The sequence below is a fragment of the Coregonus lavaretus genome (assembly GCF_964263955.1).
Source record: "Coregonus lavaretus genome assembly, chromosome: 26".
Taxonomy (NCBI): Eukaryota; Metazoa; Chordata; class Actinopteri; order Salmoniformes; family Salmonidae; genus Coregonus; species Coregonus lavaretus.
This window is the reverse complement of record NC_140013.1, coordinates 13,970,508-13,992,388: the sequence shown is the minus strand read 5'-3', so window position 1 is coordinate 13,992,388 and position 21,881 is coordinate 13,970,508. Positions and strand designations below refer to the sequence as shown.

General features: G+C 46.4%; 1 protein-coding gene across 1 annotated transcript; it reads right to left on the bottom strand.

Annotated features, from left to right (window-relative positions):
* Nucleotides 1-493: 493 nt before the first annotated feature.
* On the bottom strand, nt 494-21,675 carry LOC311101250 (gap junction delta-2 protein-like; the record flags this gene model as incomplete). Its single annotated transcript, XM_084142366.1, has 2 exons — nt 494-1,337; nt 21,605-21,675. 2 exons carry the CDS (start codon nt 21,673-21,675, stop codon nt 494-496), a joined length of 915 nt encoding a protein of 304 aa, XP_083998492.1.
* Between the last annotated feature and the right edge of the window lie 206 nt (nt 21,676-21,881).

Here is a 21,881-nt window from a genome sequence, read left to right as displayed (position 1 = left end):
GTAATCCCTGGAGACCAGCTTGAGAGGAACATCATTCTAGAAAGTCGACTCCCTGTACGCTGCTTGTGGAGAGTCAATCATCGTTGCGACAGCTCTTCCGCTCTTTCTCTGTTAATGACCCCTCCTGCTCTCTTCATCATGGATAACATAAGCCAGAACAGCACCATGACATAGCCTCCCCCTCGGTCCCCTTCTCAACCCCACCGCCCCTGGCACGGAAACCCAGATGCCTCTCCTCAAAGGCTCCCACACAGTCCTTTGGGAACGTCCCAATAAAAACATAATTCACATGACAATGTATGACAAGAACAGGTGAAGCTGGTCTCATAGTTAAAAGAAATGCACCAAATATTCCGTGGCAGCTTTTTTCACCTTCCCTTGCTCCTTCTGCTCTTTCCATTAAAACTCTAAAAAGAGAGAGTGGAATGGAGTGGTCGTCCTACTCGTTCCCTACCCTGCCCCCGCACTTACCCAGCGTATAGCCCTGTCTCCATCAGACGTAGGCGGACTCGCTGGACTGGGTCCTGCCCATGTTGGGGTGCTGCGACAGGTGGGACATGTCCTTCTTGCGGATCTCGCAGATGGACTTCCGGCGGGCCTGCACGCCCCGGATGGCTGCCTTGATCTTCTTCCAGCCCAGGTGGTTGAGCTCTGCCAGGTTGAGCAGCACGCAGATGCCGCTCACGGCGAACATGAAGACCAGGAAGACCGTCTTCTCGGTGGGCCGCGACACGTAGCACTCCACCTCCTTCACACAGGGGTAGCGGTCGCACTCGAAGATGCCCGGCACGCTGAAGCCATATAGGAAGTACTGTCCCACCAGAAAGCCGATCTCCAGCGCGTTACGGAACACCACCTGGATAATGTAGAAGCGCGAGATGCCCTCCTGCTGGCGCTGCTTGGACTTCTTGCCATGCGTGAGCCCCCGCGGCACGTTGGGGATCTCCTTGACCTCCATGCAGTCATGCTCGTCCTTCCCGCCACCGTCGCCGTGGTGCACCAGGATGCCATTGATGTTACGAAGCTTCCTGGTGCTGCTTTGCCCGTAATCGGAACGCTCCAGCAGTGGGTAGAGGAAGGAGTAGCGTCTGTCACGCTGCTTGGCGGACTGGTGCACGGAGTAGGTGATGAAGCACAGGCTGGGCGTACAAACCAGAATGATCTGGAAGACCCAGTAGCGGATGTGGGAGATGGGGAAGGCCTTGTCGTAGCAAGCCTGGTTGCAGCCCGGCTGCAGGGTGTTGCAGATGAACATGGTTTGCTCGTCCTCGTACACCGTCTCGCCAACGATGGCCACGATCAGGATCCGAAAGATCACCACCACAGTCAGAAGAATCCTGTCAGAGAGAGAGAAAGTGAGACGCGGAGAGAGAGAGAGAGAGAGAGAGAGAGAGAGAGAGAGAGAGAGAGAGAGAGAGAGAGAGAGAAGACAAGATAAATATTAGATGCAATTAACAACTGGAGGGAGTGGTGAAGAGAGAAAGGATAGTAGAAGACCAATAAAACATTTTGGATTAAAGAGATTGAAGAAGATTCGGGCGCAGCAGGATCAAGAGAGAGAGATCACTTGGATAAGAGATGTGGAGTTGTGGGAACGATGAGCAGTGATAGGACATGATGTCACTGTTCCTTTAGATAAGGTAGAAAAAAGGGATTCATCTAGAGCATATTCATCTGCTGAGCACAATATCTATATTAGAGAAAGAACAATTATTACAGAAATATATTTTCCCATGCTACTACCAGTCATTTTATCTCCAGTGCAACAGCCATTTAAAACAGCGACATGACACAACTCTCTACTTCATGGTCTAATTTTAGCGTCAGGCTCATTTAACATTGTAACCCTCATCTCAGTCCCTGCTAAAGTGGATCTTGCTCTAATTAATTTTGTAACACACAATCTCTGTCTTCCCATTTTTCCTCTCTCCCCTTAGCAACCGATGACACTGTGCACCTTGTTTGCGGTTTACGTGCTATTTCTGTGTGTGTGACAGAGAGAGAGGGGAAAGAGAGCGAGAGAAAGAGAGATTACTGTGGTAGTGGTGGTGTTAAGCAATTAATTGTGTTTTTTCAGTGGTGTGCTTAATGTGACACGTTGAGAATATTCATTCTGAAAATAACTATTATAGCCTGTGAGAGGGCATACATATGTACAGTGCATTCGGAAAGTATTCAGACCCCTTGACTTTTTCCACATTTTGTTACGTTACAGCCTTATTCTAAAATTGATTAAATTGTATTTTTTCCCTCATCAATCTACACGCAATACCCCATAATGACAAAGCATAAACTGGTTTTTAGATTTTTTTGCAAATGTATAAAACAAACAAAAGAATGTCACATTTCAGACCCTTTACTCAGTACTTTGTTGAAGCACTTTTGGCAGCGATTACAGCCTCGAGTCTTCTTGGGTATAATGCTACAAGCTTGGCACACCTGTATTTGGGGAGTTTCTCCTATAATTCTCTGCAGATTCTCTCAAGCTCTGTCAGGTTGGATGGGGAACGTCGCTGCACAGCTATTTTCAGATCTCTCCAGAGATGTTCGAACAGGTTCAAGTCCGGGCTCTGGCTGGGCCACTCAAGGATATTCAGAGACTTGTCGTGAAGCGGCTCCTTCGTTGTCTTGGCTGTGTGCTTAGGGTCGTTGTCCTGTTGGAAGGTGAACCTTTGCCCCAGTCTGAGGTCCTGAGCGCTCTGGAGCAGGTTTTCATCAAGGATCTCTCTGTACTTTCTGTACTTTGGTCTCCCAGTCCCTGTCGCTGAAAAACATCCCCACAGCATGATGCTGCCACCACCATGCTTCACCGTAGGGATGGCTAGGTTTCCTCCAGACGTGACGCTTGGCGTTCAGGCCAAAGAGTTCAATCTTGGTTTCATCAGACCAGAGAATCTTGTTTCTCATGGTCTGAGTCCTTTAGGTGCCTTTTGGCAAACTCCAAGCGGGCTTTCATGTGCCTTTTACTGAGGAGTGGCTTCCGTCTGGCCCCTCAACCATAAAGGCCTGATTGGTGGAGTGCTGCAGAAATGGTTGTCCTTCTGGAAGGTTCTCCACAGAGGAACTCTGGAGCTCTGTCAGTGTGACCATCGGTTCTTAGTCACCTCCCTGACCAAAGCCCTTCTCCCCCGATTGCTCAGTTTGGCCGGGCGGCCAGCTCTAGGAAGAGTCTTGGTGGTACCAAACTTCTTCCATTTAAGAATTATGGAGGCCACTGTGTTCTTGGGGACCTTCAATGCTGCAGAAATTTTTTGGTAACCTTCCCCAGATCTGTGCCTCGACACAATCCTGTCTCAGAGCTCTACGGACAATTCCCTCGACCTCATGGCTTGGTTTTTGCTCTGAAATGCACTGTCAACTGTGGGACCTTATATAGACAGTTGTGTGCCTTTCCAAATCATGTCCAATCAATTGAATTTACCACAGGTGGACTCCAATCACATTGTAGAAACATCTCAAGGATGATCAATGGAAACAGGATCAACTGAGCTCAATTTCGAGTCTCAAAGCAAAGGGTCTGAATACTTATATAAATAAGGTATTTCTGGTTTTTATTTTTATAACATTTGCAAAAATTTCTAAACACCTTTTTTCGCTTTATCATTATGGGGTATTGTGTGTAGATTGATGAGGAACTAATTTAATGTCAACGGGTCTGAATACTTTCCGAATGCACTGTATACAAGTGTATGCGCTGCTTTTGTATAGTGTAGCACTACAATTTCATTCTGTGAGTGGGCTTCAGAGGCATCCTCCTCTTTCACTGTCAGTTGCACTCACACACTCTCACTCAAAGCATTCGTCTCATTCATTTTTCAGACAAACACAGCAGGCATTTTAACACTAGAGGACGGCGTCGCCTGCAGCTCTCAAAGAGTTCAGAGCGATTCACACTTAAAATGAACTTGTATTAAGGTCATAAATCATCCTAATTACTTCAAGCACGCAGGGCACAGATTCACCCACCTGCATCTGACAATACCAATCTATTAGTCCTGGAACTCATTAACAATATTGTGAGAACTTTTATGAAGTGGTGACGACAACAGAAGAAAATGGGATTCTCACCTTAGTTGCCAAATAGTTGGATACGGTTTGGCTGCTGTGGGTGAATTGGTAATCTACCAATCAGAGCGGCTTTACTGGACTGCACATGCCACAGCTGTGGTTTCAGGGGGCATATTTAATCTGACCCTAAATCAGCCGCTATTCACATTCACATTCGCCTACCTCTCATTATAGACAGAGGTAGAAAATGATGCCCGGAAAAAAGGAAAAGGAAAAAACTCTAATACATGCTCCCAATCTGCCCACCTGTAATCTGGTGTGCCGGATGGAAATGCAGTAGGGAGGAAAAAAATGTTATGCTTTTGCCCTTGTAGTGACTCCATTACGGAGCTTAGGACCCAGTATTCACTATAGCAGTTCTAGAGCATTGTACCAGCTAGCGCACTGGATCAGTCAAAGGCTGTGAAAAATTATTAGGTACAGAGGGAAAACATCAAATTACTATTGAATTAGTTACAGACAGGGATACAAAGTCACCCAGAAATGCAGTAGGTAGAGATTTTCCTTGAATAAAAAAAACCTGCCAATGTGGTCCAAAAAAAAGGATGAGTGAACAAAATCTCATCAGGGAGAATGGATGATATAATGGCTTCAACATGCAAACCCACAACCTTCATCTGCACCAGGGCCAATGGAGGATTCTTGCATTAGGCCTAGTAGTTTGTTTAATGCCTTCGAATAGCTTTAGATTATCTGTGCCCACAGCCCCCACCTGCTTCTTCTCCTCTTCTCCCTTCATTATCTCTCTTTCTGTCTTTTCTCCCTGTCTTTCCATTCCCTGTGCTCCTGCTCCTACCATCTCCCTCCCTATCCCCCCTCTCTTTCCCTCCTACCATCTCCCTCCCTATCCCCCCTCTCTTTCCCTCCCTCCCTCCCTCCCTCCCTCCCTCCCTCCCTCCCTCCCTCCCTCCCTCCCTCTCTTTCCTTCCCTCCCTCCCTCCCTCCCTCCCTCCCTCCCTCCCTCCCTCCCTCCCTCCCTCCCTCCCTCCCTCCCTATCCCCCCTCTCTTTCCCTCCTACCATCTCCCTCCCTATCCCCCCTCTCTTTCCCTCCCTCCCTCCCTCCCTCCCTCCCTCCCTCCCTCCCTCCCTATCCCCCCTCTCTTTCTCTCCTACCATCTCTCTCCCTATCCCCCCTCTTTCCCTCCCTCCCTCCCTCCCTCCCTCCCTCCCTCCCTCCCTCCCTCCCTATCCCCCCTCTCTTTCTCTCCCTCCCTCCATCCCTCCCTATCTCTGTCTGGCATTGCAACAGAATAAACAAATATAGACCAACATTTTTGGGGGGGAGAAGCAATTTTGCTACCATTGTCGGCAGACCCTGTTTAACATTAAAACGAAATCTCCTTTGTGAATCTTACAAAAATGTCCTAAACCATCTGTGTGTGTTTCTGCTGGCCTTGCCCCCCCCCCCTCCCCTTATCCTCCTGTCCTCCCCCCTCAACAGCCTGTATTTGTTTGTTAAATTAATACCCTGTCTGTGTTTTCATACAATGCCCAGTGATTATGTAAAAACATTATGCCCAGAACCCGAACTGCTTCTTTTCATTTTATCATGGTTTCTCTCTCAACAGTTGATGACAAAAGCCAGGGGGAGGTTTATTTGTTTGAAGTCCTATTTGTATCTACAGTGATCAGTGTGCACCAACATGTGAAATGATAAGTTATTTCTCGGAGGGAAACGTTGTCACAACTGTCCGCACACAAACAACTGAGCAGCTTGCATTATTTGCTTGCTAAAAACCCCACAGAAATGCCATATGAAGTGATGCTGCTGTACCGTTGTTGTTATGGAGGAAGAACAGCCCCTGTTATACTGTACGTTCATGAATGTCGCTCTTCCTTATGTGTGACTTACCGATTCTACAGTGTTTCTTTCTGTAACCCCTGGAGATTTTATGTTGATCGAGGAAAGGGGGTAAGAGAGGAGGGAGGGGGGCTCCCTGGTGCCTTTACCCACAAACCCCCTACATCCCCGCTCCCCTCCTCTCCCCTCGCACCCAACTTCCTCTGTCAGTTACCATGGCAACAACAGATGGGAAGGGAGAGGTGTGCTCATGATTCGAGCTGAGGACCAGCTGTAGTGAAGAAAGGCAGCTTGACTACCCAGCAAGCTGAGAAGAAACACCAGCAATAACAATGCTACCAAAGCAGGCTGGAACTGTCTGCTGTCATCTGTGGATGGAAGCCAGATAACAATCAGTCTACACCCAGGAGAGAGAACATCTCTCACAACCTGTTGTATAGAATGTTGCAGACATGGATGATCTATGAGAGACTCTTATTGATAACCATGAACACGACCGATATATACTAATATAACAGACACTAGAGAAGCGTATGAATTCCATCTGTCTTATCCAATGCATAGGCTAGGTCATGTTATTAGAAAGTATTCAAGTCCTTTTCATTAGGTGATGGCTGAAAAAGCAATCCATACAAAAGAAGCTGTAAAGGGTCAAAGCTGGCTTGTTTGCCCCATGATTTAAACGTTCCCAATGTGATAACTGCCGTGTAATCCTCTTAAAGGGCTCCCTCTTTCCCTGTCATCTGGCTTCTGCTGCGGCTTTACCTGGCCTCATCCCTTTAACTCTCTCTTTAAAGCATCTCCCTGGCTTCCTCATGCCTGTCTTGTGTCTGGCTGCCACGGTTTATCATCAATAGGACCTGGTTGACTTGGCAGCAGGCCATTTGGCACCTAGCCCACAGCTACGTCTTGCTTCGGGTAAGGTCAGAATCTTGGTCGTTTAGCCAATACTGTATCGACTCTCCCCAGAGAATGTAGCCTATTTCCTCTGCCGCTCACACATGTCCACACACACACACACGTCCACACACACACACACACACACACACAAACATACAGTATATGAAATCGTACACACACATGCTTACACACATGCATGCACACACACAATCAGGACAACAGCTTAATCCCAATAGGATGAGACTCCAGACAGGGAGGAGAACTAAAACAGTGGAGAGAGAGCGAGAGAGAGAAAGAGAAAGAGAAAGAGAAAGAGAAAGAGAAAGAGAAAGAGAAAGAGAAAGAGAAAGAGAAAGAGAGAAAGAGAGAGAGAGAGAGAGAGAGAGAGAGAGAGAGAGAGAGAGAGAGAGAGGATTTGGGCTACAACCTTCAATCCAGGTTATGACAGCATCTCACACGCAACCATACATACGCTACATCCTGACACACTCACACACATACTGTATATAAAACATCACCACCAACACAGACACACTTACATTAATATACAGCCACATACCTAGTCAAGCATACACGCAAAATACATGATGCAAATATATTTAGACAGTAGTGATATAGTGTTCAGCCTGAGATGGAGCCTGAAATCATTATTACCAGGCTGTCCAATATAAATCCATCCACTTTAGAGAGCACAGGAGGAACACAGGAATGTCAGACAGTACAGACACAATCGGCTTTGTAAAGTTCGGCAACAGCTGTGTGTGAGTGTGTTCGCGTATCTGTTTGCGTGTCTGTTTGCGTGTGTGTGTTTGTGTTTATGTGTGTGTGTGTGTGTGTGTGTGTGTGTGTGTGTGTGTGTGTGTGGATGGCACTCTGTTGGCAGGGGAGTGCGGCCCCACTGCTCCTTCTGTCACTGACTGGAATGTGACAGAGATGGAGGAGGTCCAGGATAGACCTCAAGACCGGAACACACCCTCTGTGGCAGAGCCAGTACACACTGCTCAGTGTGTGTGTATGTGTGTGTGTGAGTGTCACTGGCTGTGGGTTTTGGTGTGGTTTGGTGTGTTTGAGAGAGATATAGAGCAAATACTGTATTTGTGCGTGGAGAAGGGAATGATCAGTGTCTGTGTTTTTTGTGCGTCTATAGGTCTAAAGTCTAAGCCGTAGGGATGTAAATCTCATTCGTCAACCTCTGACCTGAGACAGTACCCACTCATCCTCATCCACTTCTCATCAAGTCCTACAACGTGCACCCCCCTCACACACACACACAATATCCACAATCTCCTCCTCAATATCCCAGTGCAGCTGATCAGTACTGAGAGACAGACTGGGGTCATGGCACACTGGTGTCCTCTCTCGGTGGACACACACTAGAACACTGTGTGATTTGAGCTGCATTTTTCACTGGTGATTTAAATACACACAGCACAGCAGTGATTAATCCCTATTTACCACATGAGTAGCTCCAAGTACACTCACAGTGTCACAGCAGTCCTGTACAGTGCCACAGAGACCTCCACTCCGCATGTCACGATCGTCTTGACGAGAAGGAGTAGACCAAGGCGCAGCGTGTGAAATGAACATGACTTTAATAGATAAAGCACAAAATACAAAACAAAACACGATCGAGAAGTCCACAGTAACACTGACTGAACACGGAACAAAAACCCACAAACACAAGGTGAAAACACACAGTTTAAATATGGCTCCCAATCAGAGCTAACGAGCCAACAGCTGACACTCGTTACCTCTGATTGGGAGTCACTCAATACAAACAAGGAAAAACAACCACATAGACAACCCAACCAAACAGAACCCAACGAAACGAACACACCCTGGCTCAACATACAAAGTCCCGGAGCCAGAGCGTGACAGTACCCCCCCCTAAAGGCGCGGACTGCGACCGCGCCTCAAAAACCCCAAACAGGGGAGGGCTGGGTGGGCATTACTCCTCGGAGGCGGCTCCGGCTCCGGGCTTGACCACCACCCTTCTTCAATCCCCCCCGTAGCGCCCCCGGTCCGATCTGACCCAGCTGGTAGGATCTGGACTGACGACGCGCACCCCTGGATTGGCGCGTGAGGCAGGAATGGACCGGACCTGGCCGACGATACGCACCCTAGGCTTGATGCGTGGATTCGGAACGGGCCTCACCAGGCTGACGACTCGCATCCCTGGCTTGGTGCGAGTAGCAGGAATGGGCTGGATCAGGCTGACGGCTCGCACCCTTGGCTTGGTGTGAGTAGCAGGGACGAGCTGAACCAGGCTGACGACTCGTACCCTTGGCTTGGTGCGAGTAGCAGGAACGGGCTGGACCAGGCCGACGACTCGTACCCCTGGCTTGGTGCGAGTAGCAGGAACGGGCTGAACCAGGCTGACGACTCGCACCCTTGGCTTGGTGCGAGTAGCAGGAACGGGCTGGACCAGGCTGACGACTCGCACCCTTGGCTTGGTGCGAGTAGCAGGAACAGGCTGGACCAGGCTGACGACTCGCACCCTTGGCTTGGTGCGAGTAGCAGGAACAGGCCGGGCTGGGCTGGCGACGCACACCGTAGGCTCTGTGCGTGGAGCAGGAACAGGCTGGACCAGGCTGACGACTCGCACCCTTGGCTTGGTGCGAGTAGCAGGAACAGGCCGGGCTGGGCTGGCGACGCACACCGTAGGCTCTGTGCGTGGAGCAGGAACAGGCCGGGCTGGGCTGGCGACGCACACCGTAGGCTCTGTGCGTGGAGCAGGAACAGGCCGGGCTGGGCTGGCGACGCACACCGTAGGCCTTGTGCGTGGAGCAGGAACAGGCCGGGCTGGGCTGGCGACGCACACCGTAGGCTTTGTGCGTAGAGCAGGGACAGGCCGGGCTGGGCTGGCAACGCACACCGTAGGCTTTGTGCGTAGAGCAGGAACAGGCCGGGCTGGGCTGGCGACGCACACCGTAGGCTTTGTGCGTAGAGCAGGGACAGGCCGGGCTGGGCTGGCAACGCACCCCGTAGGCTTGGTGCGTGGAGCAGGGATAGGCCGGGCTGGGCTGGCGACGCGCACCATTAACTTAGTGCGTGGAGCAGGGACAGGCCTCACCGGACTGTGGAGACGGATAGGAGACCTGGAATGAAGAGCGGCCACAACCCGTCCCGGCTGAATGCCTACCTTCACACACTCTGTGTGAGGCATCCGCACAGGACGTACAGGGCTGTGTACCCGTACCGACATGACAGCCCGTGATACTGGAGCAGGATATCCGGGACCGCGGAGAGGCACAGGAGACCACGAGCGTTGAGCCGGCACACTCCGTCCTGGCTGCATACCCCCCTTCGCACGACACGTGCGGGGTGCTCGCACAGGACGTACAGGACTGTGCCGGACCACTCGTGGCACCGTACGCTGCTCCGCATACCGCGGAACCTGCCCCGTCCCATGCTGCCATGCCTGAGTACGGGAAGTTGGTTCCGCTCTCCATCCCGGCCTCGCCAACCTGCCTTCTGGCCCCCAAAACCCGGTGGCCTCCTCTCCAAATTGCCCTGTGGCAGCCTCCTGCTGCCCAGCCGCCCAAGCCATGTGCCCCCCCCAAAAAATTTCTTGGGGTTGCCTCTCGTCCTTCCGACGATGGCCCTGCTGACGCCGTTGCTCCTCTCTCGCCAGGGCCTTGATCCTACCCCAAGGTCCCTTGCCCCCGAGCATGTCCTCCCAGGACCACGATTTGCCCACCTGGGCCATCGCCAGCCTCTCTATCTCCTTACCCGGCGCTTCCTCCCATGTCCAGTCTCCTTGCTCCTGGACACGCTGCTTGGTCCTTTTTTGGTGGGTTTTTCTGTCACGATCGTCTTGACGAGAAGGAGTAGACCAAGGCGCAGCGTGTGAAATGAATATGACTTTAATAGATAAAGCACAAAATACAAAACAAAACACGATCGAGAAGTCCACAGTAACACTGACTGAACACGGAACAAAAACCCACAAACACAAGGTGAAAACACACAGTTTAAATATGGCTCCCAATCAGAGCTAACGAGCCAACAGCTGACACTCGTTACCTCTGATTGGGAGTCACTCAATACAAACAAGGAAAAACAACCACATAGACAACCCAACCAAACAGAACACAACGAAACGAACACACCCTGGCTCAACATACAAAGTCCCGGAGCCAGAGCGTGACACCGCAGTAATCAACTGATAACAGTATAGGTGGGCTATAGGGCTAGTATCATCATGGCAACACAGCCATCAGAGTAGAGCGCTGGGTTTGGAAAGGTCATGAGGTGTGACCTGGGAAGAGAGCAGCAGTCAGAGATCGGGATGGGAGCAAGGCTGTAATCCACATTTAATCTGCTGTTTTGGACAATCCAGGGCCTGCGAGTGTGGCCCCTGCCAAGGCCAAAACCCAAATCACTCTCAGTCACACATGCTGGAAGCATTCTCCACAGACTCCCAGCCACGCATGGTTAGCACACACTCCTCTATCACTCCTCTAAATCTATTCTAAACATGTATAGTACAGAGAAGTATTCTAAATCTATTCTAAACATGTACAGTACAGAGAAGTATTCTAAATATATTCTAAACATGTGCAGTACAGAGAAGTATTCTAAATCTATTCTAAACATGTACAGTACAGAGAAGTATTCTAAATATATTCTAAACATGTACAGTACAGAGAAGTATTCTAAATCTATTCTAAACATGTACAGTACAGAGAAGTATTCTAAATCTATTCTAAACATGTACAGTACAGATAAGTATTCTACATCTAATCTAAACATGTACAGTACAGAGAAGTATTCTAAATCTATTCTAAACATTTACAGTACAGAGAAGTATGCAAGGACCCCAGACGTCTGATTCACGAGACATTTCACATCACGATTGATGTGTACAGTTAGTGAATCAATGTAAAAAATAACAAATAGCTAGTTGTGCATTTGAGTGTGATGAACGTCTACATTTTGGGTGAAGGTTGTGTGTTTTAATGCTTGTGTGTTTACCTGTTTATAGGTTGGAATGTGTGCGTGTGTTTGTGTGTGGGGGAGGATATGTATTTATGTTTGTGTTAGTGTTGCTGTGCAAAACCAATCCCCTCCACCACAGTATTCTCTAGAGTGATTGTATCCTTTATCAGCATCAGCTTTCACTAAGGTGTGATGCTCTGATCTATCTATAATCCCCATCTGAGGCCTAAGGAGATCAGACACATGAAACCACTGCTCTCTCTTAGTGTCTGTGTGTGTGTGTGTGTGTGTGTGCATTTGTGTGTGCGTGTGTGTGCGTGCGTGCGTGTGTGCGTGCGTGTGTGTGTGCGTGCGTGTGTGCACATTTGCGTGTGCATGTACAATACAAATCAAATCAAATCAAATCAAATTTTATTGGTCACATGCGCTGAATACAACAGGTGCAGACATTACAGTGAAATGCTTACTTACAGCCCTTAACCAACATTCACAAACCATACATGTTCCAAATGTTTGTAACACAATAGTTAATGGAGAGATAAGTGAATGTGATAACATGTGTTAGGTGGAGTGTGAATTCACATTTAGCATGCGGTTATTCATATTTGTCTGCTTACAGTGTGTGGCTTACTCAGTTTTGGCAGTGTAAACATTTGCCTGAGAGTGTAAGAGTAAATATAGCATCCACACTGCAATTTGCTTACCCTTGTGTTTGAATGTTTGGCCAGCCATCTGGCTGTATGAGAATGTGTGTGTGTGTGTGTGTGTGTGTGTGTGTATGTGTGTTGGGGGATGAACTTGTGAGTCAGACGAGGATCTGTTTCAGAAGTGTCTGTTTATGTTTGTCTATCTGTGTCGGAGGGAGCGTGACGCATGTCCCTTATTGGTTTGTGTAAGGTGTTTCACTGTTGTGTGTGTGCGTGATTAAGTATGTATTTGTGTATGTGTGTGTGTGTGTCTGGCTCTCTCATCAGCTTCTATCACTTTTACTCAACCACACACAGCAGCTGCTGCTGCCAGCCCTGAGGGACAACGTTGGACACAGTGGACAAACACACACACACACACACACACACACACACACACACACACACACACACACACACACACACACACACACACACACACACACACACACACACACACACACACACACACACACACACACACCAATGCCATATCTCCCCATGCCCTCATCATGCTTATAGCCCAAACATTGCAGCAGAATGATATGATGCAGGTTGTCTCAGTCCCTCCCTCCCTCTCAAGGCCTTCTAGTTCTATCTGTTCAGCGAATGAGCGAGAGAGAGAGAGAGAGAGAGAGAGAGAGAGAGAGAGAGAGAGAGAGAGAGAGAGAGAGAGAGAGAGAGAGAGAGAGAGAGAGAGAGAGAGAGAGAGAGAGAGAGAGAGAGAGAGAGAGGGAGAGACAGAGAGAAAGAGGGGGAGACCTTATGAAAATGAGTTCAGCACCAGAAGTCACTGTAGAAAAGCATTGAGAGAGGCAGTATAAGACAATGCATCAGATATGTATGGGATAGATATGATCTGCACTAGATGCAAATCAATACCCACAGACACTTCATCCATCTTACTCTCACAGATAGAGTGAGAGCTCTGGTGCCTTTGTACAGTCAGTGGATCTCATTATGAGTCTATGGAAGCTTAGAACAAAGGGAAAAGGCTCCTAACAAACTGATACAACCTTTCATATGCTTCTTGCTAAGTAAGATAATGAAAGCTCATTGTTCCATTGTTGAGAGCCCAACACTAGTGTGAGGCCTATACGATGACTTGTTTTAAGGACATTACATCAAAGTTGGATCAGCCTGTAGTGTGGTTTTCCACTTTAATTTTGAGTGTGACTCCAAATCCAGACCTCCATGGGTTGATACATTTGATTTCCATTGATAATTTTTGTGTGATTTTGTTGTCAGCACATTCAACTATGTAAAGAAAAAAGTATTTAATAAGATTATTTCATTCATTCAGATCTAGGATGTGTTATTTTAGTGTTCCCTTTATTTTTTTTGAGCAGTGTATTTGACAAACCATGGTATGGCTCTTTGAGAAGGCTGAATCTATGGCTCCATGGCTGTTTGAGGTGTTGACATGGATTAAGAGTATAAGATAATAATTAAGAGTGGCCTAAGAGTGGTCTGGGACACTGTGTCTATTCTATTCTCTCCCTGTGAGTCTTATGGTCATTTATGGTCTGTCTTACGGTTTATAACATTTATAAGCGCTGATTCATGGACTGAACCCTCATTAACAGCCCATTCTCTCAACGGCCAGAGTCACTGATCTCTCCTCTCTCGGCCTGAGTAATCTTTCTAACCCTCTTTTTCCACTCTTTTTCTCTATCCATCTCTTTCACTTTCTCTCCCTCTCTCTTGCTCTCTCTCACTGAGTACAGAAAAGAGAGATGGGTGGGAGATAGTGAATGAGTACAGAAAAGAGAGATGGGTGGGAGATAGTGAATGAGTACAGAAAAGAGAGATGGGTGGGAGATAGTGAATAAGTACAGAAAAGAGAGATGGGTGGGAGATAGTGAATGAGTACAGAAAATTGGAAAAACAAGAAAGAGACATCCAGTGGAGAGGAGAATAAAGGAAGCGAGAATATATTTGCATCGAAATGCATTTGTGCATATATTTGAACACACAGTGGTGCATGTTGATAAATGCCTTTATTGGCTGTAGGGCAGGGGTCTGCAACAGGTGGCCCGCAGGCCAAAACCGTCCCGCAAGTTTAAAAAATGTTGATCCCCCTACGGTTTTTGGGGGGTGGATTTTATACTGAACAAAAATATAAACGCAACATGTAAAGTGTTGGTCCCATGTTTCATGAGCTGAAATAAAAGATCCCAAAACTTTTCCATGAGTTTATTTCTCTCAAATTTTGTGCACAAATGTGTTTACATCCCTGTTAGTGAGCATTTCTCCTTTGCCAATATAATCCATCCACCTGACAGGTATGGTATATTGAGAAGCTGATTAAACAGCATGATTATTACACAGGTGCACCTTGTGTTAGGGATAATAAAAGGCCACTTTAAAATGTGCAGTTTTGTCACACAACACAATGATACAGATGTCTCAAGTTTTGGAGCGTGCAATTGGCATGCTGACTGCAGGAATGTCCACCAGAGCTTTTGCCAGATAATTGAATGTTCATTTCTCTACCATAAGCCGCCTCCAATGCCTTTTTAGAGAATTTGGCAGTACGTCCAACCGGCCTCAGAACTGCAGACCACATGTAACCACAACAGCCCAGGACCTCCACATCCGGCTTCTTCACCTGCGGGATCGTCTGAGACCAGCCACCCGGACAGCTGATGAAACTGTGGGTTTGCACAACCAAAGAATTTCTGCACAAATCGTCTCAGGGAAGCTCATCTGCGTGCTCGGTGTCGCCATCCCATCTGATTTGTGCTTAGTGGGACTATCATTTCTTTTTCAACAGGACAATGACCCAACACACCTCCAGGCTGTGTAAGGGCTATTTGACCAAGAAGGAGAGTGATGGAGTGCTGCATCAGATGAACTGGCCTCCACAATCCCCGACCTCAACTCAAATGTGATGGTTTGGGATGAGTCGGACAGCAGAGTGAAAGAAAAGCAACCAACAAGTGCTCAGCATATGTGGGAACTCCTTCAAGACTGTTGTAAAAGCATTCCAGGTGAAGCTGGTTGAGAGAATGCCAAAAGTGTGCAAAGCTGTCATCAAGGCAAAGGGTGGCTACTTTGAAGAATCTAAAATCTAAAATATATTTGTATTTGTTTAACACTTTTTTAGTAACTACATGATTCCAAACGTGTTATTTCATCAATTTAATGTTTACACTATTATTCTACAATGTAGAAAATAGTAAAAATAAAGAAAAACCCCTGAATGAGTAGGTGTGTCCAAACGTCTTTATTTTTAAATATATTTTCCTTTATTATGTTCCCCTAACCCTACCACCCCTCCCCTAATTGGAGGAAACGAATGGACAAAAGACTTAGGCTTCTACTTCCAACTTATACATACTATATACATTTTACGGACACAATGTATTTTACAATAGTTATCTCCCCTATCTATGGCAATTTGAACGCACATAGATACCGTGATGAGATCCTGAGGCCCATTGTCGTGCCATTCATCCGCCGCCATCACTTCATATTTCAGCATGATAATGCACAGCCACATGTCACAAGGATCTGTACACGATTCCTGGAAGCTGAAAATGTCCCAGTTCTTCCATGGCCTGCATACTCACCAGACATGTCACCCATTGAGCATGTTTGGGATGCTCTGGATCAACGTGTAAGACAGTTCCTGCCAATATCCAGCAACTTTGCACAGCCATTGAAGAGGAGTGGGACAACATTCCACAGGCCACAATCAAAAGCCTGATCAACTCTATGGGAAGGAGATGTATCGCGCTGCATGAGGCAAATGGTGGTCACACCAGATACTGACTAGTTTTCTGTGACCAACAGATGCATATCTGTATTCCCAGTCATGTGAAATCCATAGATTAGGGCCTAATGAATTCATTTAAATTGACTGATTTCCTTATATGAACTGTAACTCAGTAAAATGAACAGTAAAATCTTTGAAATTGTTGCATGTTGCGTTTATGTTTTTGTTCAGTGTAGTTTTTGGTTAAAAAAAGAATGTGAAATCACCAGGAATTCAGCTAAAAAAATATGTAATTTAGGAAGTCTGTTCCCAAGTATTCCCACAAATAAAAAAGAGACATATGTGATCGTGTCTCAATGAAATCAAGGTATATAATAATTGTTATTTTCAAATACAATCTCTTTTGGGCTTAGTTGTGGTCAATTTGCAGTGTACAAATCTTTCTAATTATTTTCCAGCCCTCCGACCATTCGCTCCGATCTAGTTGCCTACCCCTGCTGTAAGGGGAAGAAGCGACTGTAAACACTCTAGGGGCCAATGTATCTGAAATGAGGACGGTAATAAATAGACCTGTGGGGGACTCTGCAAGATATGGGCCCTCCAATACCACCACAGAGCATTCTCATCATGGACTATTATTCACACACAAACACGCACACACACACACGCACACTGATGTGCTCTCTCAGTGCTCTCTCACCCTAAATAGCCATTACCTCACAGCTCCCTGACTCCAATACTCTCACCAGAGCTGAACAGGCACAAACCAGTGGAAGCCCTTACACTGATTGAACAAAATGATAATTGGTTAAAATGAGTCGGAGCTACATGGAGCCATACTCCAGCAAAGAGAAAATCATATTTTTATCCAACTCAAAATAATACGTGAATCTAATTCCAATCAATCAGTTTATCCAACTCAAAAAATTATGTTTAAATTACTCCACTCAAATGTGTGTGGATGACCTGTACTTTGGTATAGGCTATGTGTTTGTGTGTTTATACACTGATTCATGTCTACTATCCACTGTAGATATGTTTGTGCATGTTTGGAGCACAGGGGGTCTAGTTCTATTCCCCTTCCTCATCAGTGACACAGATGCATTTGATTTCAGAGAGCCTACTGAGAAACCATGCTGAGGGACAGTACAGGGAGAGAGCATGGTGCACACACATAGAAAACATACACATACAGCCATGTGCACACTGACACAAACACACATAACATTCATATAGCAACAAAGACCCCCAATCCTTTGCTCACACACATATGCTGCCCTTCTAACCCAAAGCTGCCCATGCAGCAAAACAACACAGTGTGTAATATATTATGCTATCTCTAATACACAATGACATTACCCTGAGGCAAGGCACAGAGAATGCCATGCCTTGTAGGCTAGCTCCTCTACCTATGGTAAGTTTGGTAGACCCTGTTTCTGGAAGCCATAGTTTGGGCTGGTTGCTTCAGCGCTACGATGATTAGTAAGTAACTACAACAAATCCATCAGGTTAGAATATCATACTAATTGGTGTCCAACCACATGGTTTCCAACAGGTTTAAGCTGACTGTAGCATGGGTTCCCTCACACGTTCCATTTCCTACTCCTCTATCCAAGTCTAACCCAACACAAAATAATAAGTTAATCTAATTGTTTTAATAATAATTGTATCTAACTCAAAACAAGAAGTTTTACCAACTCCTACTACCCATGTCTACAATGTTTTTCCACCCACTGTCCATAGCTCTCATCAGTCATGAAGCTGGGTTATAGCCAAGACATTATGATCTCTGCCTGTGTTGAGGCGCTTCCTTCCAACAATGGGGATCAGTGTTGCTTCCAATAGGAACCCTGGTATGTGACCAGTGTTCAGTCATGCTCTCTCCCTCTCCAGCCTGCATTTCAATGGAAGGAAGCCACTATCTGATCTCAGCCAGGAATTCTATTTACAAGTGGGCGACGTCTGATAAATCATACGCACACACACACACACACACACACACACACACACACACACACGGCATCTCTCCTGCAAATGTACACAAACACATCTGCGTGTTTGTTAATGCTAATGCGATTCATGTGATTCATGTTGAAAAGCAGCCAGTTTATTTTGGTGTCGCCCAGAGGGAATGCACTGTGGCATCACCAGGGGGGATAAGGGAGCCATGATGCTTCCTTCCTTATTTCCTTGCATCTTCAGACAGTGACCAATGAGGATCCCCAAACCACAGTAGAAGGACCAATCAGAGGCTTGTGCTCAGGGGGATTTCCAGTTTCCACAATGTTTCTAAACAGCGATGATGCCAAGGTTGGATGTCATTTCATGGAGAGCCATCACTCTCTACCGCGGCTGAACAATAGTGAAGTTAATTGCCAGCTAACATGCCAGCCACTTACATTACAATCTTAGAAAAAAGGGTTCCAAAGGGTTTTTCAGTTGTCCCTATATGAGAACCCTTTTTTGGTTCTAGGTAGAACCCTTTTGGGTTCCAAGTAGAACTCTCTGTGGAAAGGGTTCTATATGGAACCCAAAAGGGTTCTACCTGGAACCAAAAAGGGTTCTTCAAAGGGTTATCCTATGGAGACAAGCGATTAACTATTTTAGGTTCTAGATAGCACCTTTTCTTTCTAAGAGTGTAACAATGGATGAAAAGCAAACATGACTAAATGAGTCAGCTACGAAACAGTGCAGACAATTGCTTTAACTCTAACTCTAATACCCCCTCTTGCTCATGGTCATATTACCATCTTACCCTTTAACACCATTGTCAGAGAGAGAGAGAGAGAGAGCAAGAGGACAGTTCTTACACTGGTACTGTAACCATAGAAATAGAACTACTAGAACAGACACTAGAATGGGGAAATCAGAACAATTACTTGAATAGGGGATTACCGTTCTAGTAATTCTATTTCTATGACTGTAACCAGCCTCTGCAGACTGAAGCGATGGTGCCTGCCTCTGTCTGTTAGAGTGTGAATAACACTTTGCTCTCACTCCTTCTAGCATGGGTGACTAATTGAGATGATCAGTGTGATCATTCATAGCACCACTACTGCTACCGGATACAGGCTGACTGGTCTGTCTCCTAATGGAAGCACACATCTGGGGAAGCCAGGGGTCAGGCAGCTTTGGCACTACGCTATAGTGCTAGTCCTGGAGGAATATTCATATATATATAACGATGGACACTGATTATGATAGTGTTATGTATGGGTTATGAATGTGTTATGAAGTCCTTATGTAGGTACCCTTCAAATAATGTATCACCCAATGTGCTGAATAGTTGATATAATGTAATTTATACACTCAAAGTATCTAATCTTGTATGACAAATTATGGACAACTAGCTATAGGGCCCAGTACTGTGTTATGAGGTAGCCTACAGTAGATATTGGATGTTGGTTTTAATCTCTCTCTCTTTCTCTCTCTCTCTCTCTCTCTCTCGCTCTCTCTCTCTCTCGCTCTCTCTCTAGGCTTACAGTGGATTTGGCAAGACATGGTTTTGTGATGAGAAAACTTCAACATTGACTGACACTGACAGCTCTTTTGTACTTCGCTGAGCTGCAGTTGCACTTTTAAGCCTCCACTGCATTAGGACAACCAATGACATAAGAACCTCACAATTCATTTGTGATATAATTCAAAACATATTTAATATAATGATATAATAACTCAAAATCTAGATATGAATGAGATTTCTCTTTACTGAGTAACAAAATGTACGTCCCAAATGACACCCTATTCCCTTTATAGGATACTACTTATGACCATGTTCAAAAGTAGTGCACTGAGTGTATAAAACATTAGGAACACCTGCTCATAGGCGAAAGCTATGATCCCTTATTGATGTCACTTGTTAAATCCACTTCAATCAGTGTAGATGAAGGGGAGGGGGCATGTTAAAGAAAGATTTTTAAGCTTTGAGACAATTGAGACATGGATTGTATATGTGTGCCATTCAGAGGGTAAATGGGCAAGATAAAATATTTAAGTGCCATTGAACGAGGTATGGTAGTAGGTGCCAGGCGCAGTGGTTTGTGTGAAGAACTGCAACGCTGCTGGGTTTTTCACGCTCAACAGTTGTCCGTGTGTATCAAGAATGGTCCACCACCCAAAGGACATCCAGCCAACTTGACACAACTGTGGGAAGCATTGGAGTCAACATGGGTCAGCAGTCCATGCCCCTACGAATTGAGGCTGTTCTAAGGGCAAAAGGGGCGGGTGCAACTCAATATTAGGAAGGTGTTCCTAATGTTTGGTATAGTCAGTGTATAGGGAATAGGGTGTCATTTGGGACGCACACAAAGCCAAATGAGCACACTTTCTACAGCAGTCTTGGAGCATTCATTTATCTTTATGCAGATGTCAGGGAGGACCAGTGACCACACTGCCCATAATGAGGACAAAATCAACCCTATAGCATTCGGTAGTGACTTCCCAGAAGACTAGACACCATAGCAAAGGAGACCACTTTCTGCTGCATGCAGCTCTGAGAAAACAAGTTCTCTGATGCTTACTACACATAGAACATGACACGCTATCAAAGAGTAAGAGAGAAAGGGAAAGTGTGAGAAGCTGTGAGAGAGAGCAAGGGAGAGAGAGTGAGAGAGAGAGAGAGAGAGAGAGAGAGAGAGAGAGAGAGAGAGAGAGAGAGAGAGAGAGAGAGAGAGAGAGAGAGAGAGAGTGAGAGAAGAGAGAGTGAGAGAAGAGAGAGTGAGAGGGAATGAACTGGGTGAAAGTCAAATGAGGTCTCTGCATCCTCGTGCTGTTCTAAACTCTGACAGCTGAAGCCCCTTGAACCAATGGCATCTCTCCTCTCCCTCGTTTTCCCCCCTCCCTCCATCATCCCATCACTTTGTCCACAGGATTAAAACAAAGCCTCTCAGCTTCTGATCAGCCACTTTGGACAGGAAGCCACAGACTCAATCAGACCATATTTGCAACACATAGAGATGACACACAGAGGGGAAGGTCCATTGAGAGCCTCAAACTGACCATACAGATGATAATATCCTTGCAATAAGCCCCCTATCCAATACCTAGCCTACAGTATATTCGAATGATCCCCATCAAAACCAATGGCGGATAGAGTGCCCTTTGCAGCCAACACCAGAGACATTTATTAACAATCTGCCCTTTTAAAATGGTAATGTATGTCGTATTTTTTAATTTCTTAATTTTAATGTTATGGCCATTGTGTTTGTGATTGAGCCTTCGGAATGGAAACCAAAGACAAAGTGAATGGTACAGTAAAGCTTTTGAATGTAATTTAATTTAACCTCTAGATCAAGAAAATTCCAATCTGGACTTTGAAGTCAGTTTCACTGCTGATTTTAATTATTTCCCTCTAACCAGGGACTGATTATGACCTGGTACACCAGGTGGGTGCAATGAATTATCAGGTAGAACAGAACCAGCAGTACTCCGGACCTGCAGGCTCAGTTTTGAATACCCCTGGTCTAGATATCAGTATGCTGCTTACCTTCCGATCATGGTGGAATGCTGCTGGACAGCAGCCTCCAGGAGGCGCTCTAGGATGGTCCACTCCCCCATGATGGCCGTGGTTACTCCTCTGGGTACAGGAAACCCGCTGTTTGCCCTCCCTCGGGGCTTCGAGGTGCCCTAGGCCCACGTGCGTCTACCCACCGGACGGGAAGAGAGAGCGCTGCTGCTGGGTGGGACTGGGGGCCGAGGACGTCCCCTACTACAGCTCACTGGGTCCCCATGGCTGCCTGATGGATATCCCTGGACCCCCGCCT